The following is a 17,306-nucleotide window of genomic DNA, read 5'->3' on the forward strand; positions in this document are numbered from 1 at the left end:
TAAAACTATCTCAAAGAAAAAAAAAAACAACCACAGAACTATCTCAGAATTGTCTTATTGGCTAGATAACATTCTATCAAGCAGATGTGTGTGTGTGTGTGTGTGTGTGTGTGCAGGCTCTTTGTGACCCCAAGGACTGTAGCCTGCCAGGCTTCCCTGTCCATGGGGATTCTCCAGGCAAGAATTCTGGAGTGGGTTGCCAGGCCCTCCTCCAGAGGATTTCCCAACCCAGGGATCACACCCAAGTCTTCTCCTGTGTCTCCTGCATTGACAGGCAGTTTCTCTACCATAGTGCCACCTGAGAAGCAGATGAATTCTAATGTACTCAACGATGTTATGGATAGTTCTTGTTATGGATAGTTCTTTTAAAATATACTTTCTTAAATTTTATTGTTGAATCTCAGAATATTTGAAAGCTACCTTAGAAGGTCTCAGTGATGATGACTCATATTTCACATGCAAAATCAGTTCCTACCCTCAGAAGTTTCTAGTTCAAAGCAGATGACCTAAGTATCATGAAGTATGATCATCACTATATCAGAGATATGTCCAAATGGTTCTGGGAAAGGATGGGAGAACATTGGTACAGGCTCCCTAGAGGAGGTGTTTGCATTATACCTATATCAAGGACAGTTAGGAGTTAGCCAGCAAGGCAAAGAAAGAAAAACATTCCAGAAAAAGAAGACTGCTTGAAGGAACCACAAGTGGCAGAGCATGGTAGGTACATTTAGGGCATATCCGGCAGATAACCGCATAGAGCTGGAGAATAGGGGGCTCATGGTTGAGTGGTAGGAGATGATCCTAGATGTACAGACTGTGGTCAGGTTACAAGAGAACTTCAGTGCCCAACCAAGGAGTTGGAACTTCACATTCAAGGCCACAGACATGTGGCCACAGCCATCGCAGGGAACACTTGCTAAATAAGAATGTGACTTTTGAGCACAGCAACACCTCATTGCTTTGGCAACATTTCCAATAAGTGTGTTGAAATCTTCTAGGATGAAGGCTGAAGATGATGCACTCAGCTTTCTTCTTGATCATTTGCATTTGTCACGAGAAAGCACTGTGCTAGCATGTCTCAGCCACACGGGAGGACTTTGGATGAGTAGACCACCCCAAAGTCTACTAAACCTCTTTGGAAAATAAGAAAAATAAGGCAAGACTGGTGTCCTTTGCTGCCAAGGTGGTAACTGACAGAACCGAAGTTGAGGTGAATGTAAACCAAAAGGGGACTGTTTCAGCCCCTGAGTCTCTGCGTGGCTCTCCGTGGCTTAAATCACACTGAGACCCAGGGGCTCAGCTGGTGTTGGTGGAGCTTGCCGCTCCCTTCCTCCCCACCGTGAGCTCTCTGCTTTCGTTCTGTGTGTCCCTTTATGCTCTCCTGTAGCATACACAATCTTCTATGTGACCAGAGTGAGTTGCTGCAAGAAACCGCTGCTTATGTTATCTCTTGACCTTACAGTCCTGAAGGAACGATCGTCCATTCTTTCTCCCGTGGAGCACACAGCAAATTCCAGGGAATTAGGTCCCTTCTCTGAAGCAGGGTGGTGGGGTACTCTTGATTGATCAGGCCTTGGGGAGTTTGCCCAAATGAAGTGAGAGGGTTTACCCAAGGAGAGTGGGCTGTATTCCCAGAAGGAGGAGAGTTGGCCTACTAGCCAGATGTTGGGTTGGTTTGTTTTTTGAAGAACATCCACTTGTGTTAACTTTTGTTCTTCTTGAGAGTGGAGGTGTCCACCGAAGAAAGCAGAGCCCGCCCCTTGACTGAGAGCCGCCTGGGCGCACGCGTTTGACCTGAAGTGCTCTCATGCCGTGGTACACAGGGCTAGCCCAGTCTCGCAGAGCGGATACTCCCAGCACGTCTCTGAGAGCGGCCCCTTGCCCAATTTTCCTTAGCACGTAGGCGAGAGACAATGCCCTGCTTCCCAAGGTCTCGTGGCATTTTCCTCTCCTCCTTGCAAATGTCTGATTTATGTTCTGTCAGGGGCAGGAAGCCGCTCCAATGATCCACCCAGTCCTGCTGCTGTGCCTGTGACGGTTTGTTTTTCTCTTTGTTCAGCGGTCCATCAGCTTCCGCAGTGAGAGCCGTCCCGACCTCCTGGGCCCCCGACCCTGGTCCAGGAATGCTGCCCCCTCGAGCACGAAGCGGAGAGACAGCAAGCTGTGGAGTGAGACCTTCGACGTGTGCGTCAATCAGATGCTCACGTCCAAGGAAATCAAACGGCAGGAGGTAGGCTGGGGCCCCTGGAGTTAGGCGTGTGTTTGGAAAAAGGTGCACTACGGGTGAGAGGCAGGCCGGCATCTATGCCACCGTCTCCAAGTGAGTTCTTCACCGCATTGTTAGAAGGAGGACGAATGGGGATGTCAGACCTTGTAAGGAACTGAGAAGCCAGCATCCAGCTGGTTGGGTATGGCCCTGACTTTAAAAAAAACTGATGTGGGGACTTCCTTGGTTGTCCAGTGGCTAAGACTCGGTGCCTCTGATGTAGGGGGCCCAGGTTCCATCCCTGGTCAGAGAACTAGATCCCACATGCCACAACTAAAGATCCCACATGCTGCAACTAAGACCTACAGCAGTCAAATAAATAAATATTAGAGAGGAAAAAAAGAGAAAGTGATGTGAAAATTTGATTTTACAAGGAAGATGAATCAGGAAGTGTCTGTTCACAGAAATAATCACATGAATTAATTATTACGTTAATTATACCACATTAATTATTATATTAATTATATCACATTAATTATATCTTAATAGCACCTTCTGGAATATTTTAAAATATTCAGTTTATGAGACTTTGATCCAGTTTTATGGAAGACTTTAGAATGGAATGCAGTTAATTTCATTCCCTATAAATTTTTTGCATCTGTAGCTCTAGATGGCTGTGATATTACTTTATAGGAACTTGTCATGTGCCAAGCTGTGCTAAACACGTCAAAGGTGTATCATCTAGGGAAATTCTTGGAATATCTTTTCTAGTAGAAAACCTGACATTGGCGAAAGGAGTAGTTGAGAACTTTCTAGGTTTTTGACTCAGCAGTTCTTTTCTAGGACTTTATCTGCCAGGCATACTTGTACATAGATCAAGCAAAGTACCTGTAAGGTTATTCATCACAGAAACATTTAAAACAGTGCCAGAAAGAACCCAAACATCTATTATCAAGGCCTGGTTCCATAGTGAATGCCCATACCTTCTGTAACTATAGAAACACAGGAAGTGTTGGCTAAGTGGATAAAACAAGACACAAAGTAGGGTGTTACAGTGTGGTACCATTTATGTAGAAAGAAAAATGAGTGTGTGTGTATGTGTGTGTATTTGTGTGAATGTGAAAGTCACTCAGTCATGTCCAACTCTTTGCGACCCCATGGACTATACAGTCCATGGAATTTTCAAGGCCAGAATAATGGAGTGGGTAGTTTTTCCCTTCTCCAGAGGCTCTTCCCAACCCAGGGATCTAACCCAGGTCTCCTACACTGCAGGTGGGTTCTTTACCAACTGAGTCACAAGGGAAGCCCAAGAATACTGGAGTGGGTAGCTTATCCCTTCTCCAGCAGATCTTCCCAATCCAAGAATCAAACTGGGGTCTCCTGCATTGCAGGCAGATTCTTTACCAACTAAGCTATGAGGGAAGCCTGTATTTGCTTATAGACGCATAAAATATTTCTGAAGAGACGTATAAGGAGATGGTAACACAGTTGACTCCTGATAAGAGAACTAGGTGTCAGGGGAAGGAGGCAAGAGGAAGTTTTCACCATGTGGCCCTTCCTATGCTATGAATTTTGAACCATGTCAATCTATTATCTATTTTTAAAAATGAATAGGTAATTTAAAAATAATATGTACACTAATAATATCATTTTTATAAATATTAACAGTGGCAAAATTTTAACAGTGGTTAACAAGATGATATTGTGGATGATTTAAATTTTTCCTCTGTACATTTTTCTGTGTTTTCCCAAGCATGAATAGTGTGCATATATAACTTGGACTTTCTGATAGTAGGAAGGAAAGATGGGAGGATTGGTTCTGCAGACGAGGAGATTATTAAGGTACAGGGTCACCCACCTAGAAAGCTGCAGAGGTGGGATTTGAACCCAGGTCTGTCCTACTCCAAAGCCCATGGTCTTCATGCTTTCCACCCACACAGATGCCTGCCCACCGTGTACCCCACTACAGCTTCTGTGGTCTTCCTCTCCTGGGGACCACACTGAGCTATGGTGAAACAGACATACAAGGAAATCTGAGGAAGGTCCAGTTTCCTCCTCCAGGGGATCTTCCCAACCCAGGGATCAAACCTGAGTCTCATGCATTGGCAGACAGCTTCTATACCACTGAGCCACCGGGGAAGCTCCCAGGGCCCAAGTAAAAATTGTTAATTGTACTGTGCCTACCCACGTCCTGGACTTGATAATGCTCTATAGTATATATAAGGTGCCACCAGTGCAGGAGGCTGAGTCATGGCTCTACAGATCCTCTTTGTATTATTTTTGTAACTCCTCATGTGAGTCTATAATTATTTCAAAGTAAAAGGTTAAACAAAATATAGAGTACCAGGAGGTCATGATGTGGAAACCTTACTGGACCTTGAGAGGGGTCCCCACGCACTGGCCTCCAGCACAGCGTCCGGCCTCCACCTGTTGCCAGGGAGCACGTTCATCACTCCAGTGTTCACCAGGCCCAGGGATGCAGGTGTTCTCCACGCCTGCTGCCTCCTTCCCTCTAATTCAAAACACATGCCGTAGTCCCTGAACCATCCCCACAAACATGCAGTCCTTTAATCACATTAAGTTTGCCAACAGTTTAGATTCTTAGGTGAAAGTAAAAGACTTCTGTGCATCATAGCTCTGAGATTAAGATGGCTTAATAGAACCAAATTAGAAATTGTTCGTTTACACACATTTTCACACAGCCAGCTCCTGTGATTTTATTTATTGTACAGTGTGAAGGTGAGAAGTAATTTAGAATGAATTAACTTTACCAGACATTTAGAGTGATAAAATACTGGATTCTTCCTACAGTGCAGCCTTAACACAAGTGGCTGATAGGAATAAAGCTCTCTGTTGAGATTCACCTCTGTTGAATAGAAGGAAGACAAATTGTGATGCCCTGGTTAATTATAATTCTGTATCCATCACTGAGAACAGACCCTGTATCATTTATTATGATTGCCATTCACAGCCAAGACACAGACTCACAGTCATGGCTCAAATTCTAATTATTTCACCTAAAATAACTCTGTCTTATTCAGCTGCATCAAAATTCTGTAAGTGAAAGATGACTTGTTGGATTGGAAGCATAAATGGAAACTCTTTTTCCCACAAACAGATAAGCACACTACACAGAAGTTTTGCATAATTGTTTCTTTGTAGGTTTTAGTCACTAGATACAATTGCTTTGGGTTAATTTAATGTGTTAAGAATCCTGTAAAAATCCTGAAGAAATAAGCAGATTTGGGGCTTTGAGCACTGGCACCAGCATCATTTGAATTTGGTCTCATAAATGAAAGTTCAGTAAATGTGTGTTATCTTTCCTTGCAGGCAATCTTTGAGCTTTCTCAAGGAGAAGAAGATTTAATAGAGGACTTGAAATTGGCAAAAAAGGTACATTCAAATCCAGTGGTCCTTTGAGTCACCTCCTGCTTATTTTCCTCTGAGTAATTTCACAGTTCTAAGACTGTACTTTATGATCACTCATTTTATGACTAAGACAAGTCATAAAAAAGTTGAGAAGAACCTACAAACCAAGTAGTAGGGAAATGGCTCAAAGCAAGAAGGCTGTAGACCTGACACCTTTAGGGCTGGCACCTGTGCATGTCTCTAATGCGTCAAAGAATACCTCAGTTTAATCAGAAAGTGTTCATGAGGCCTGGCTGCACATGTACTTCATTGTCCTAGAAGTCTCACAGGCAGGACTCCCTCAGCCCTGGGAGGGAATGTGCAGACGTCTGAAATTGGAATGGTGTCTTAGAAAGAAAGTCATTTGAATCCCATAATGGGTAAAGTCATTCATGAAGGCAGTTGAATACTGGCTTGTAAGTTAGGGTCTTTCATATGGAAACTTGTCTGTAATCACTCTGTGTGTGGGAAGGGAGAGGAAATTCATGCCTTGTAGTCTATATAATCTTGACAGCCATCCTGCCTCAAAAACCTTTCCATTCCATTGTCCCCCGTGAAGGCTAAAATCCAGACTTCCTCCTGTGACACTCACAGCTTCCTCAAAAATTGCAGGGTGGGAAAGATGCTTCCCTTCTTTTAAGTGTCCTATGTGTGTGGATGTGCTCAGTCGCTCAGTTATGTCCCACTCTTTGCGACCCCATGGGCTGTAGCCCGCCAGGCTCCTGTGTCCATGGAATTCTCCAGGCAGGAATACTCAACGTGGGTGCCATTTGCTTCTGCAGGGGACCTTCCTGACCCAGGAACCTAACTTTATGCTAATATCAAGTCCCATCTGTAGCATTCCTGAGAGATGGCCATCTGAGCTTTTGTTGGATACAGCCAACAAAATTGAGTTTGGGGTAGGGTTGAAGATGAAGAAGATGGGGAGGACAGAGAAGGCATTTAACTCTAGCAGACCTCTTGCTGGTCATAAGTCCAGCTCCTCCTTCCTCCTCCAAGCTCAACCTCCTTACCTTTTTCACTTCTATCCTTTGCTTTGCTGGTCCTGTCTTCCTGCAAACCCCTCCCTTTCATTTCAACTATCCATGTCCACCTGTCCTCCAGAAGCAAACTCAAATCCCAGTTCATTCAACAGTATTTACTACCTCCTTCTCTGTGCCAAGCACCTCATCTTTAAAATATCCCATAGCCAACCCACCTCTAATTCTCTGATCTGCTAGAGCAGTTATCATCTGGTGAATTTTTGCTGCCATGTGACGTCTCTCCTATTTTTAATCTTAAACTTTTTTTTTAACATTAATTTTTCTACACCCTTTTTTTTAATCTTCCCAGTGAGCTTTATAAAACTCCATGAAGGCAGGGACTCTGCAGCGCAGTCTCTGCAGCGCCTTAGGTGTAATCATGTATGCATGTATTCATGATCAATCCAGTCCATCCCAAAGGAAATCAGTCCTGAATAGTCATTGAAAGGACTGATGCTGAACCTGAAACTCCAAAACTTTGGCCACCTGATGTGAGGAACTCATTGGAAAAGACCCTGATGATGGGAAAGATTGAAGGCAGGAGAAGAAGGGGACGACAGAGGACAAGATGGTCGGATGGCATCACTGACTCGATGGACATGAATTTGAGCAAGCTCTGGGAGTTGGTGATGGACAGGGAAGCCTGGCATGCTGCAGTCCATGGGGTTGCAAGAAGTCGGACACAACTGAACAACTGAACTGAACTGTGGTTTACTTACCATTAATAAGAGGTGATAAGATTGGCAGAGATTTTGCCCTCTTTGCTTCGATTTCATAGTAAAGGATGCCAAGCACCTTTCTCCCCCTTCACAGTTTAAATATGGACTGATTGAAAAATAACCTAGTGGTAACTAATTTTGTACACAGTGGGAATTTTTCAAGCTGCTGGACCTTCAATAAAGTTAATTTTTAAAACATCATACAAATCAAATCTGCTCTATACTTAGAATTCTTGCCCTTTCTGAGATGTGAGATATACTAGGGGGGAAAAAAAAGTTTGAAAAAATCAGCTTTGGTTTATCAACAACTGCAAAGGCTGAAGGCAATACCAGATTCTCATCTGCTCCAACCACACCCATCTGCTGTTTGTGCAGCATTATGGGAGAAGTCACTGGGGAAAACCAAATGCTCTATTACTGTGTAGGGCCTCTCAGAAGCCATTTACATTAACAGCTTGCTTCCTCTGATTGTAAATGCGTGCTTCCATCTCTTGCCTTTCCTGTGCAGGCCTATCACGACCCCATGCTGAAACTCTCCATAATGACAGAACAGGAATTGAATCAAATTTTTGGAACACTGGACTCCTTGATTCCTCTCCATGAAGGTATAATTTTGTTCCCAGGATGAGTCGTGACTTGTAGCATTAACTGAGTTGTCTTATAACAAGTCACGGTTATGTAATAACGTGAGTAACCCAGACTTTCCCAGCCCTGTTCGTATTCTGAGTGCCTAACAAAATAAGGACTCTCTTTGTTTTCTCACCAGACCTCCTTAGTCAGCTTCGAGATGTCCGCAAGCCCGATGGCTCGACTGAGCATGTTGGTCCCATCCTCGTGGGCTGGGTAAGAAAAGTTCTCTGGCTTTGACTGAAGATGATTTTCAGTAATGTCAATGGAGTTTCATTTTAGCTGGGCTTTTTTTATAGGCAAACTTTTGGTTTCACTTCAGAAAAAATGAAAATAGCAAGTTTCTAGTATAATTTATCGTTATATTTATTAGCCTTTATTGTCTCAGAGCATGGAAACAACTTTTTCTTATTATAAATGAACTGCATTTAAAGGTAACATGGCCTTTGTGCAATAAAAGAAGTAAAGACCCACATAAAATTGTTACTAGTTTCACATCAAATTAAGTAAAGCTAATTAATATTCACATCAGGCCAATTACAACTATAACTATTAACTCTTTTATTCTAGTGAAAATTTAAGGACAGCTTCCTGTCCATCACTAAGAAAGCTTTATTCATGCTACATACACAAAAACAATTTCTTATGGTCAAATGTCATTTCATAAACAAGGTAATAACTAAATACTGTTAATGTTTAGCATATATCTGATCCTAAGTAACTTCTTATGAGAGCTGGGTATTATTCTGATCTGTACCCCAACATAACCTGTACCCTTTCATAACTGAAGAAATTAGTTGTGACTTTAGATTATGGTGTCTATAGGTTTTTGGTTCTGGGGCTGAGTTGGTGTTTTACCGAGCATATACAGTGCTTGTTCAGTTGTAGTCTATTTTAGACAAGGTATGCACTTGCTGTTTTGCCACAGGCCCCACTGCTCCCTATTATGCATTTCTATTTCCCTCTGTAAGTCCTTGAGTGTTCCACCCCTGCTTCAGGTGTTTTTCATTTGTTTTGAAGCAGATAATGAAAGCAGATTACTTTGAAGACTTCTTCCAGGCAGTATTAGGTCCCTCTGATCCACACAGTGTTCCAGAATAGGCAGGAAGTGCCACAGTAGCAGAGCTAGAGCCATTCCACTGTTTGGAGAGTGTGTGAAGGTTATAAATCCTGTTACCATGTGAGTTCTGTTTATCCAGTCACACTTTATTTGTATTTTAACCTTCCTAAATCTCCAGCAAGTAAGCCTTGCGATTGATCTCTCTTCTTACCTTAATGCTTCTCCATTACTGCCTTGATCAGGAAATTTGACGGTTTCATGACTTAGCTTTAGTCCAGGAGTGAGTTTTAGCACTGAGGCTGAAATATCCCAAGGGTATCTGAAAGTCAAGCAATGTTCTAAGATGAATATTTTAGAAAATGTGCCTTAATATTTCAAGAGAGATCATTTATCTTATTTTTTTTTTTACTTTCATTTTATTATGATCCCTGGGAGATGTCTTAACTTCGTTAGCCCACAAAGAAATTTCTCTAAAGAGAGTCAGCCAGCTGGAGACAGAGGAGGTGTAATGAGATGAGAGAGTCTGCCTTACTGTTTCTTAAACTTCTTCAGTCTGTGGACTGCTTTGGTGGGAGAAGGAACAACTTCAGAATGGCACGATGACGCCTCTGTTTTTGATGAGATGGCAGTGTAGAACTATAAGGTTTCCTTATACATCATATACAAATTGTCTGTTCATGCAAGTAGCAAAAATGAATACAATTTGCCTTGTTACTTTTCTTTTTCTGAAATAAATGCACTTTTGTTAGGAAATTGGTTTGATTTGAGGGTAGGTTTTGTAGTCCTTTTCTGTACATACACCAAAGGCGTCTGACCATGCCAGTCCATTGCTGTCTGGACACTTAGACATCAAATGGGAACTTGCAGCTTGAAGAGCAGCCTAAAATTACACAATTGGCCCATTGTTACCAGATCTCATGGGAAATGGTCCTTATTTATCAGGCCTGATGAGCTGTTAAATGTTTTCCCTCTCTTCACTGCAGATGTGTCCGTGCGAGTGGGAATTGTAAACCAAGGGGTACATCTGTTTGAGTTCTGGTCTTTTTAACAGAACAAAATAAACATCTTAGTAGACTTTGAATGAGAAAAGTCAAAGCCCATTCCACCCATGAAAAATTGATTTATTTCCCCCCAAAGGAAAAAAGTGGGCAAAAAAGCTCTTTTAAACAAGTAAGCCTCCCATGTGGGATTGCCCTGACCAGTCCTTTTGACCTTAGAATGAATCAATTGCTTTTACTTTGAAGACCTTCAAGAGAGTGGTGGGTTTTTTCAGGGAACCACCTTCATTACTGGAGATCAGTAACCATGGGCTGGCCTGTCTCATAAGCCTCCCTTTCTCATAAAGAAACAACTTCCCAAATTACATCTTCATGCTAACATTTTTTCAGTAATAAAATAATTTATCAGTGCTACAGAGCAGCAAGTTCTCATGTTAATTTGAGTTCTAATTAAATTTTCATTCCAAAGAGAGAGTCAGGGTACATGGAAGCAAAAAAAAAAAAAAAAAAAACCAACTTTGTTCTATCACTCTTCATAATGTTAGGAAGGTAGAAAGAATTTCTTTAAAAAAAGAAAGAAAGCATTTCCCTTAGTCTAAAAGATGGGGAGTACTTCAGAACTCTCAGAGGTTGTGGGAAGGACAAACACGCTTCAGACTGGTTTTGTCTCCAGCTAAGCAAGTAGTTTTGCTTCTCTAAACCACAATTTCTTCAATAAAAATATTTTTGGAGTAAATAGTAATAGCTGGTAGCTACCAATTTTTAACTGGGAACCAACTTCCTGTTAATGCTTTTTATCTGCTGTATCTCAACATCTCACTAAAAGAGGATATTAGTATGTGCATTTTGTAAGTGAAAGGCTTCTGAAGGGTCTCCTGACTAGTAACTCAGTTAGGCTTTGAACGTGATTCTCCCTGTTCTAGAGTTATTGCACTGTATTTGGAAACCAAGATATGTGTATTCTTCATTCCCTATCTGGTTATAGATCACTTGTGGCTTTTTCTAGCCAGTGAGCTGAATCAGATAGCTTTTCAGGTTATGCTCAGGAAATGAGGACCCTGTCAGGTGTGAACAAAGGACCAGAGCCAGATTTGGTTTCCATGGCAGCAGGAGAGGCATGATCAGAGAGAGTAATGGCCCATTGGACAGCAAGCGACAGGGCGGTCAGGGTTCTTAGCTAGAGTACATCTGATGGTTACTACTGATTTGTTTCTCCATAATGAAAACATTGGGCATTTCCAAGTCTTTTTAAAAGGCAAGGAAGTGGAAATGAAATTAAGAGGGCCTGAATCTCTTTCTAATTAACTCTGAAGATCTGAGTTACAAGCCACAGTGCCACATGTGGGGTGTGTCTGTGTGTGTGTAAGTTCCAATTGTTATTACTTTCAAACACAACATAGAGAAAAGAATTTCTGTAGCCCTTTTAAATTCAAATAGAGAGGTTTTTTGTTTTTGTTTTCATTACATGTAAGGAAGGTACATGTAAATGTACCTAGAAATGTTAAACTCAACACTGAACTTTTTAAACATTATGCATCTAGAGTGTTTGTGTATGTATGCATGTATATAGGCACCAATTGTCATTACTTCCAAATATAACATTGAGAAAGGAATTTCTGTAATTCTTTTTAATACAAATAGAGATTTCTAATAACATGTAAAGAAAGTAGACATTTCCAAGGAATGTTAAACTCGGCAGTGAACTTTTTAAACTTGACTTCCATGGTATCTTGTCTGATGTCAATCACTGAGGAAATAATTTCAATAAAAGGTGTAAAAGCAGCAGCAGAACAGTTAAACTCTGACCCATTGTTCAGATGCCGCTGCAATTTATTTTTAAGCTGAGTTTACAAACCATCAAATATTATCTAATCCAGGAATCCATTAAATGTTAATTTATTAGTTCATTCAAAATACGAACTTTGTCTGCTGTATAGTGGGCCTAGTACACAGCACTGAGGATGCAAAAATGAAAGACCCTCTTGCCACCATCTCACACTAGATCATTCTACAGAACAGGCATTGTGGTAGATGTGACTTCCTAGTCCAGGGAGGGAAGCAAACACTGCAGGACCATTGGCTGCATTTTATTGCCTCTGATGACCTTCTGGAAGCTGACAGCTTGTACATGAGGGTGCCATCATAGGGAGGAGTGGAAAGGGGAGATGAGCAGCCCTTTCACTGAGTCTTTGACCTTGTATTTGTACCTTGTGACTAATGGGATATGTCAGGAAAATTAGTATTTAGCTGGAAGGAAGATGGTGGACTCAAAAGTGTTCCAGTGTCTTAAAATTTATTCTTCGCCTAGGGCTTCCCTGTTGACTCAGTGGTAAAGCAACTACCTGCCAATGCAGGTGATGAAGGTTCAATCCCCAGGTGGGGGGAAGGGTGGAGAGCCCTGGAGAAGGAAATGGAAATGTTGGCCCTCCAGTATTCTTGCCTGAAACATCCCATGGACAGAGGAGCCTGGCAGACTACAGGCCACAGGATCACAAAAGAATCAGCCAGGATTTAGTGACTAAACAACAACAAAATTCTTTGCATGGAATTGTAATATTAACCGTAAGGTATATTCTGGCCTGTCAGAACTAATTTCAAAGACATTTGTAAATGATTTCTGCATCTCATTTTTTACTCATTATACTTTTGTTTTAACTTCTTGGATTTCTTTATAATTGGTCTGCCTTGGAATCAAGAACTTTAAAACCAATGTAGGTAGAGGTGCTTGCTCTGGGCCATGCAAAGGTCTGGGCTGTGGAGTATGACTCCTTTCTTTTTGTGCCACCAACTCTTCTAGATTAGTTTCTTATTAATAATTTTAAGGAACAGGCAGAGGACGAAAAAAATAACAGTCCGCGACGCCGAGTCGAGCCGGACCTGCAGCCACCATGAACAGCAAAGGTCAATATCCAACGCAGCCAACTTACCCCGTGCAGCCTCCTGGGAGCCCTGTGTACCCTCAGACCTTGCATCTTCCTCAGCTCCACCTTGTACTGATGCTCCACCTGCCTACTCAGAGCTGTATCGTCCGAGCTTTGTGCACCCAGGGCTGCCACCGTCCCCACCATGTCAGCTGCATTTCCTGGCGCCTCACTGTATCTTCCCGTGGCCCAGTCTGTGGCTGTTGGACCTTTCGCTTCCACAATCCCCATGGCTTATTATCCAGTTGGTCCCATCTGTCCACCTGGTCCAACAGTGCTGGTGGAAGGAGGGTATGATGCAGGGGCCAGATTTGGAGCTGGCGCTACTGCTGGAAACATTCCTCCTCCTCCCCCGGATGCCCTCCCAATGCTGCTCAGCTGGCAGTCATGCAGGGAGCCAGTGTCCTCGTAACTCAGCGGAAGGGAAACTTCTTCATGGGTGGCTCAGATGCTGGCTACACCATCTGGTGAAGAACCAGGGCCATCTCTATGCTGGGAAAGACATCACATACCTTCAGCACTTCTCACAATGTAACTGCTTTAGTCATATTAACCTGAAGTTGCAGTTTGGACACATGTTGTTGGGGTGTCTTTCTGGTGCCCAAACTTTCAGGCACTTTTCAAACTTAATAAGGAACCATGTAATGGTAGCAGTATCTCTCTAAAGCATTTTGAGGTAGGGGAGGTATCCATTCATAAAATGAATGTGGGTAAAGCAGCCCTAAGGATCTTCCTTTAATTCCTCTGGAGTAATACTGTACCATACTGGTCTTTGCTTTTAGTAATAAAACATCAAATTAGGTTTGGAGGGAACTTTGATCTCCCTAAGAATTAAAGTTGCCAAATTATTCTGATTGGTCTTTAATCTCCTTTAAGTCTTTGATTTATATTACTTGTTATAAACAAACCGCATTAGTTGTCTGCCTTTTCCTTTCCATCCTTTGCCCCTGGTCCTACCCTCAATCCTTGTCTTCCACTCTTTCCCACCAATCTCCATTGAATCAATGGTGCAGGACAGAAAGCCAGTCAGACTAATTTCCTTCTCTCCTTGCACTTTCCCCCACTTGTCATCTCTTAACTAGTCTTTCACAAAGGATCCTCTGAAACCCCGTCTGTGCCCCAAGCACAGGACCCATTTCTTCTGCTTTTGCATCTCCTCAGGCAAAAGCGGAGGGTGCTTTTTGGACCCTCCTCATAGGTTTTCTCTTCAGACATGAACCAAACCCAAATTTGTTTTGGTGCCAGAAAAACTGAACCTTGTTTTAACAAAGGATACCAGTGCAAACTGTACCGTAAACAGCAGTTTGTTTATAAATTTTGAGGGACAAGGAGGAGGATGCTTTTAAAAGTCTGATGACTCTGGAGCCAAATTAAGGGGAGTTTGCAGATCAGAAATTGGTTACCATTTCTTGTCAGTGTCTGATGTAGCCACTCATGGCTCCCAAGAATTCCTCAGCTGGGTTAATGGGATCATATTGTGAATGCCTCACTACTAAATGACTTGAGTCCAGTGAAATCTCATTAGGGTTAAGAATATTTCAGGGATCCTTAATATTTTGATTTTTGTTTTCTAAAATTGGATTTTATTTTATTTTATAATTTCAGTTCATCTAAATTTGTGTTCTGTACATGTGATGTTTGACTGTACCATTGACTGTTATGGAAGTTCAGCGTTGTATGTCTCTCTTTACACTGTGGTGCACTTAACTTGTGGATTTTTTATACTAAAAATGTAGAATAAAGACTATTTTGAAGATTTGAAAAATAATAATAATAATAATTTTAAAAGAACCCTCATTAAAAAAATTTTTTTTCCTCCCACCAGATACTTTTGAAAGTTTAAGACAATTCTGTATGCATATGCAGTAATCCCCATTGAGGAAAATTCTGAATTGTGCGCATATACAGTAATTCCAGCTCTTTTGAGTCTAGCTTAAATTGACAGAAATTCAAACAAATTATTGAGGTCTTAATAATCAAGAAAGTAAACTTGCCACTAAGAAAATAACTGTGCAAGCAAGCGGGAGCCTAAAGAGCTATCTGTCTATTGCCTGACATTTTGAAGATTCTATATGTGTCTCCTCCAGCCATGCAAACAGAGAGATGTTGGGCAGGCCTGGAGACCAGTTAGGCTTTGTTCAGTCCCAGTGAGTGATGTCAGCGTGTAGCTTCAGAGCATACTTATTCTAATGCTGCGCCCCTCCTTTTGTGTTCCTTTCGTAGCTACCTTGTCTCAGCTCCTATGACAGCTACTGCAGCAATCAAGTAGCTGCTAAAGCTCTGCTGGACCACAAAAAGCAAGATCACCGAGTCCAAGATTTCCTGCAGCGATGCTTAGAATCCCCCTTTAGCCGAAAACTAGATCTCTGGAATTTCCTGGACATTCCAAGAAGCCGTCTGGTGAAATACCCTCTGCTTCTTCGAGAAATCTTGAGGCACACACCAAATGATAATCCAGATCAGCAGCACCTGGAAGAAGCTGTGAGTTTCTTTCTCTCCTTGGTATTTCCCCAGTGGCTGGAAGATTGGGTAAAAGTGTGAATGAAGGGTCCCTGGGTACCAGGACACAGGAATCTTGGGTTCAGGGCTTGACTCTAACATCAAACATGTTTTGATTTAGTGAATCAGTGCTATTCCTAATCTGTGAAATGCAGTATTTACATAAAATGCACTCTAAAGTCCCTTTGATTCTAAACTTTCTTGATTCTGAATAAGTGACTTTGTAATCTGTTTGTTGCCATTCCTGATTATTAGGGTAAGATCTCTGTAGAGATTTTAAATTGAATAGCTTTGTTTAGTTAGCAAATGGAAGTTGCCTTTTGCCTTTTACCGAAGCCCATTTGTGGAGTCAGCACCCACTTGAAACCCAATTGTCCTTGGCCCCAGATTGATGCATGGAGCCTAGTCAAATCTATTTACCAGCGACTGTATTGGGTATGGGGTTGGGTGGTTTGGGAAATATGGATTCTTCCCTAGCAGCAATGTAAGACCAGGAGAAATTGGATCCATATCATGGGATGTGGTGACCTGTGACATTCTGCCCAGAGAGCTCAGTTCTGGCTGCGGTGCCCTGCAGGGCAGGGCAGAGGAGATGACAGGCCAGAGGCGCAAACAGCCAGGGCAGAGGTGTAAAGAAGTGACAGGGTCCGTCATGCCAGCGAGTGCCATTCATCAGTTTGCCTGGGGTTGATAATAGTCAGCAAACAGCAAGAGGAGGGACTGAGGGTGGTGGTTCACATTGGGTATACGGTTGTAAATATCAATTTGAGACCCTTTTCCTTGTGCTTTTGTTTCTCAAGTAGCCAAGATTCAGGTTCAAATTCCAGCACTGTCACTGGGAAGCTGTGTGATCTTGGACATGTTAACACTGCATCTGTAGCGCAGGGGACAGCAGAGACTAGGGGCAGGGAAGCAAGTGGGGAGGATGTTGCAGTGGTCCAGATGCTTAGTCTTGGAAACCTGCTCAGGGACTTAGCAGTGAGGATGCAGGCTAAGAGACCAGTTCTAATAGTTCATTCCCTGACTGGATCTGGGACAGTAACAAGCTGATAAACAGAGGTGATTGGAAAATCAATCAGAGGCCTTGAGTCTGTGGAGCAAACTGCCTATTTCTTCCCAGAGAGGGGCTTAATAACATTGGGTTGGCCAAAGAGTTTTCCGTAGGATGGTATGGGGAAAACCTAAATGTACCTTTTGGCCAACTCAATAGTAATTAGTAACAACAACAGTAGTAAATAGTAACAGCAACAACAATAACAATAACACCTGCTGACATGTATTGAATACCTAGTAAATCAGCTTTATGTGATTGTCTAGTGGCTTGTGTATCTCGCTTAACCCTCATACTAACCTGTGAGAAAGCTGTTCATGTTAGGGCCATTCTCCTTTTCCAGATAAGGCGTGGGGGCATTAAATAATTCGCCCAAGTCTGGGCCAACAAGTGATGGGGTTGATATCCAAACCTCGTGAGTGTAGACTGCCAGTCTTACGACTTCTCCACTTCTTCATGCTCCTCTGCCACAGAGCTGAAAGCCTGGCTTTTTTAAGCCCCTGTTGTCTCTGGAACTACAGAAATCTGTCTGGCCACCAGGCTTTCTGGAGGGCCTCACCAATCCAGAGCTGGGCCAGTTGTCTGTGTAGGGACAGAGAAGAACAGGAAAGACTCTCCTGATTCACAGGGTATTTGAGGTGTCTGGCAGGCCCAGCATACAGACCAGGCTCCTGGTCCAGCACAGTGGGGAATGCAGGCAACAGAGATGAGGCCCCGCTTACTTCTTCATGTCTGTTTTTATTACTCGGAAGAGCAATACCGTGGCCTCCTCTCCATATTTCATCCCAGCAAGTG

At 42.5% G+C, this 17,306-nt stretch overlaps 1 protein-coding gene and 1 pseudogene across 5 annotated transcripts in view; both read left to right on the forward strand.

The window, feature by feature from the left end:
• Positions 1 to 17,306, forward strand: part of ARHGEF3 (Rho guanine nucleotide exchange factor 3) — a 305,770-nt gene that overhangs the window by 276,765 nt on the left and 11,699 nt on the right. For all 5 annotated transcript variants that reach the window (XM_070455882.1, XM_070455883.1, XM_070455880.1 and 2 more), the window contains 5 exons: positions 2,060 to 2,230; positions 5,537 to 5,599; positions 7,864 to 7,960; positions 8,122 to 8,198; positions 15,185 to 15,442. In XM_070455882.1, coding sequence (XP_070311983.1) covers positions 2,060 to 2,230; positions 5,537 to 5,599; positions 7,864 to 7,960; positions 8,122 to 8,198; positions 15,185 to 15,442 — 666 coding nt within the window. The remainder of the gene's footprint in view (positions 1 to 2,059; positions 2,231 to 5,536; positions 5,600 to 7,863; positions 7,961 to 8,121; positions 8,199 to 15,184; positions 15,443 to 17,306) is intronic.
• Positions 8,211 to 13,528, forward strand: LOC139031256 (DAZ-associated protein 2 pseudogene; annotated as a pseudogene).

This window comes from Odocoileus virginianus, chromosome 26, assembly GCF_023699985.2.
Source record: "Odocoileus virginianus isolate 20LAN1187 ecotype Illinois chromosome 26, Ovbor_1.2, whole genome shotgun sequence".
Taxonomy (NCBI): domain Eukaryota; kingdom Metazoa; phylum Chordata; class Mammalia; order Artiodactyla; family Cervidae; genus Odocoileus; species Odocoileus virginianus.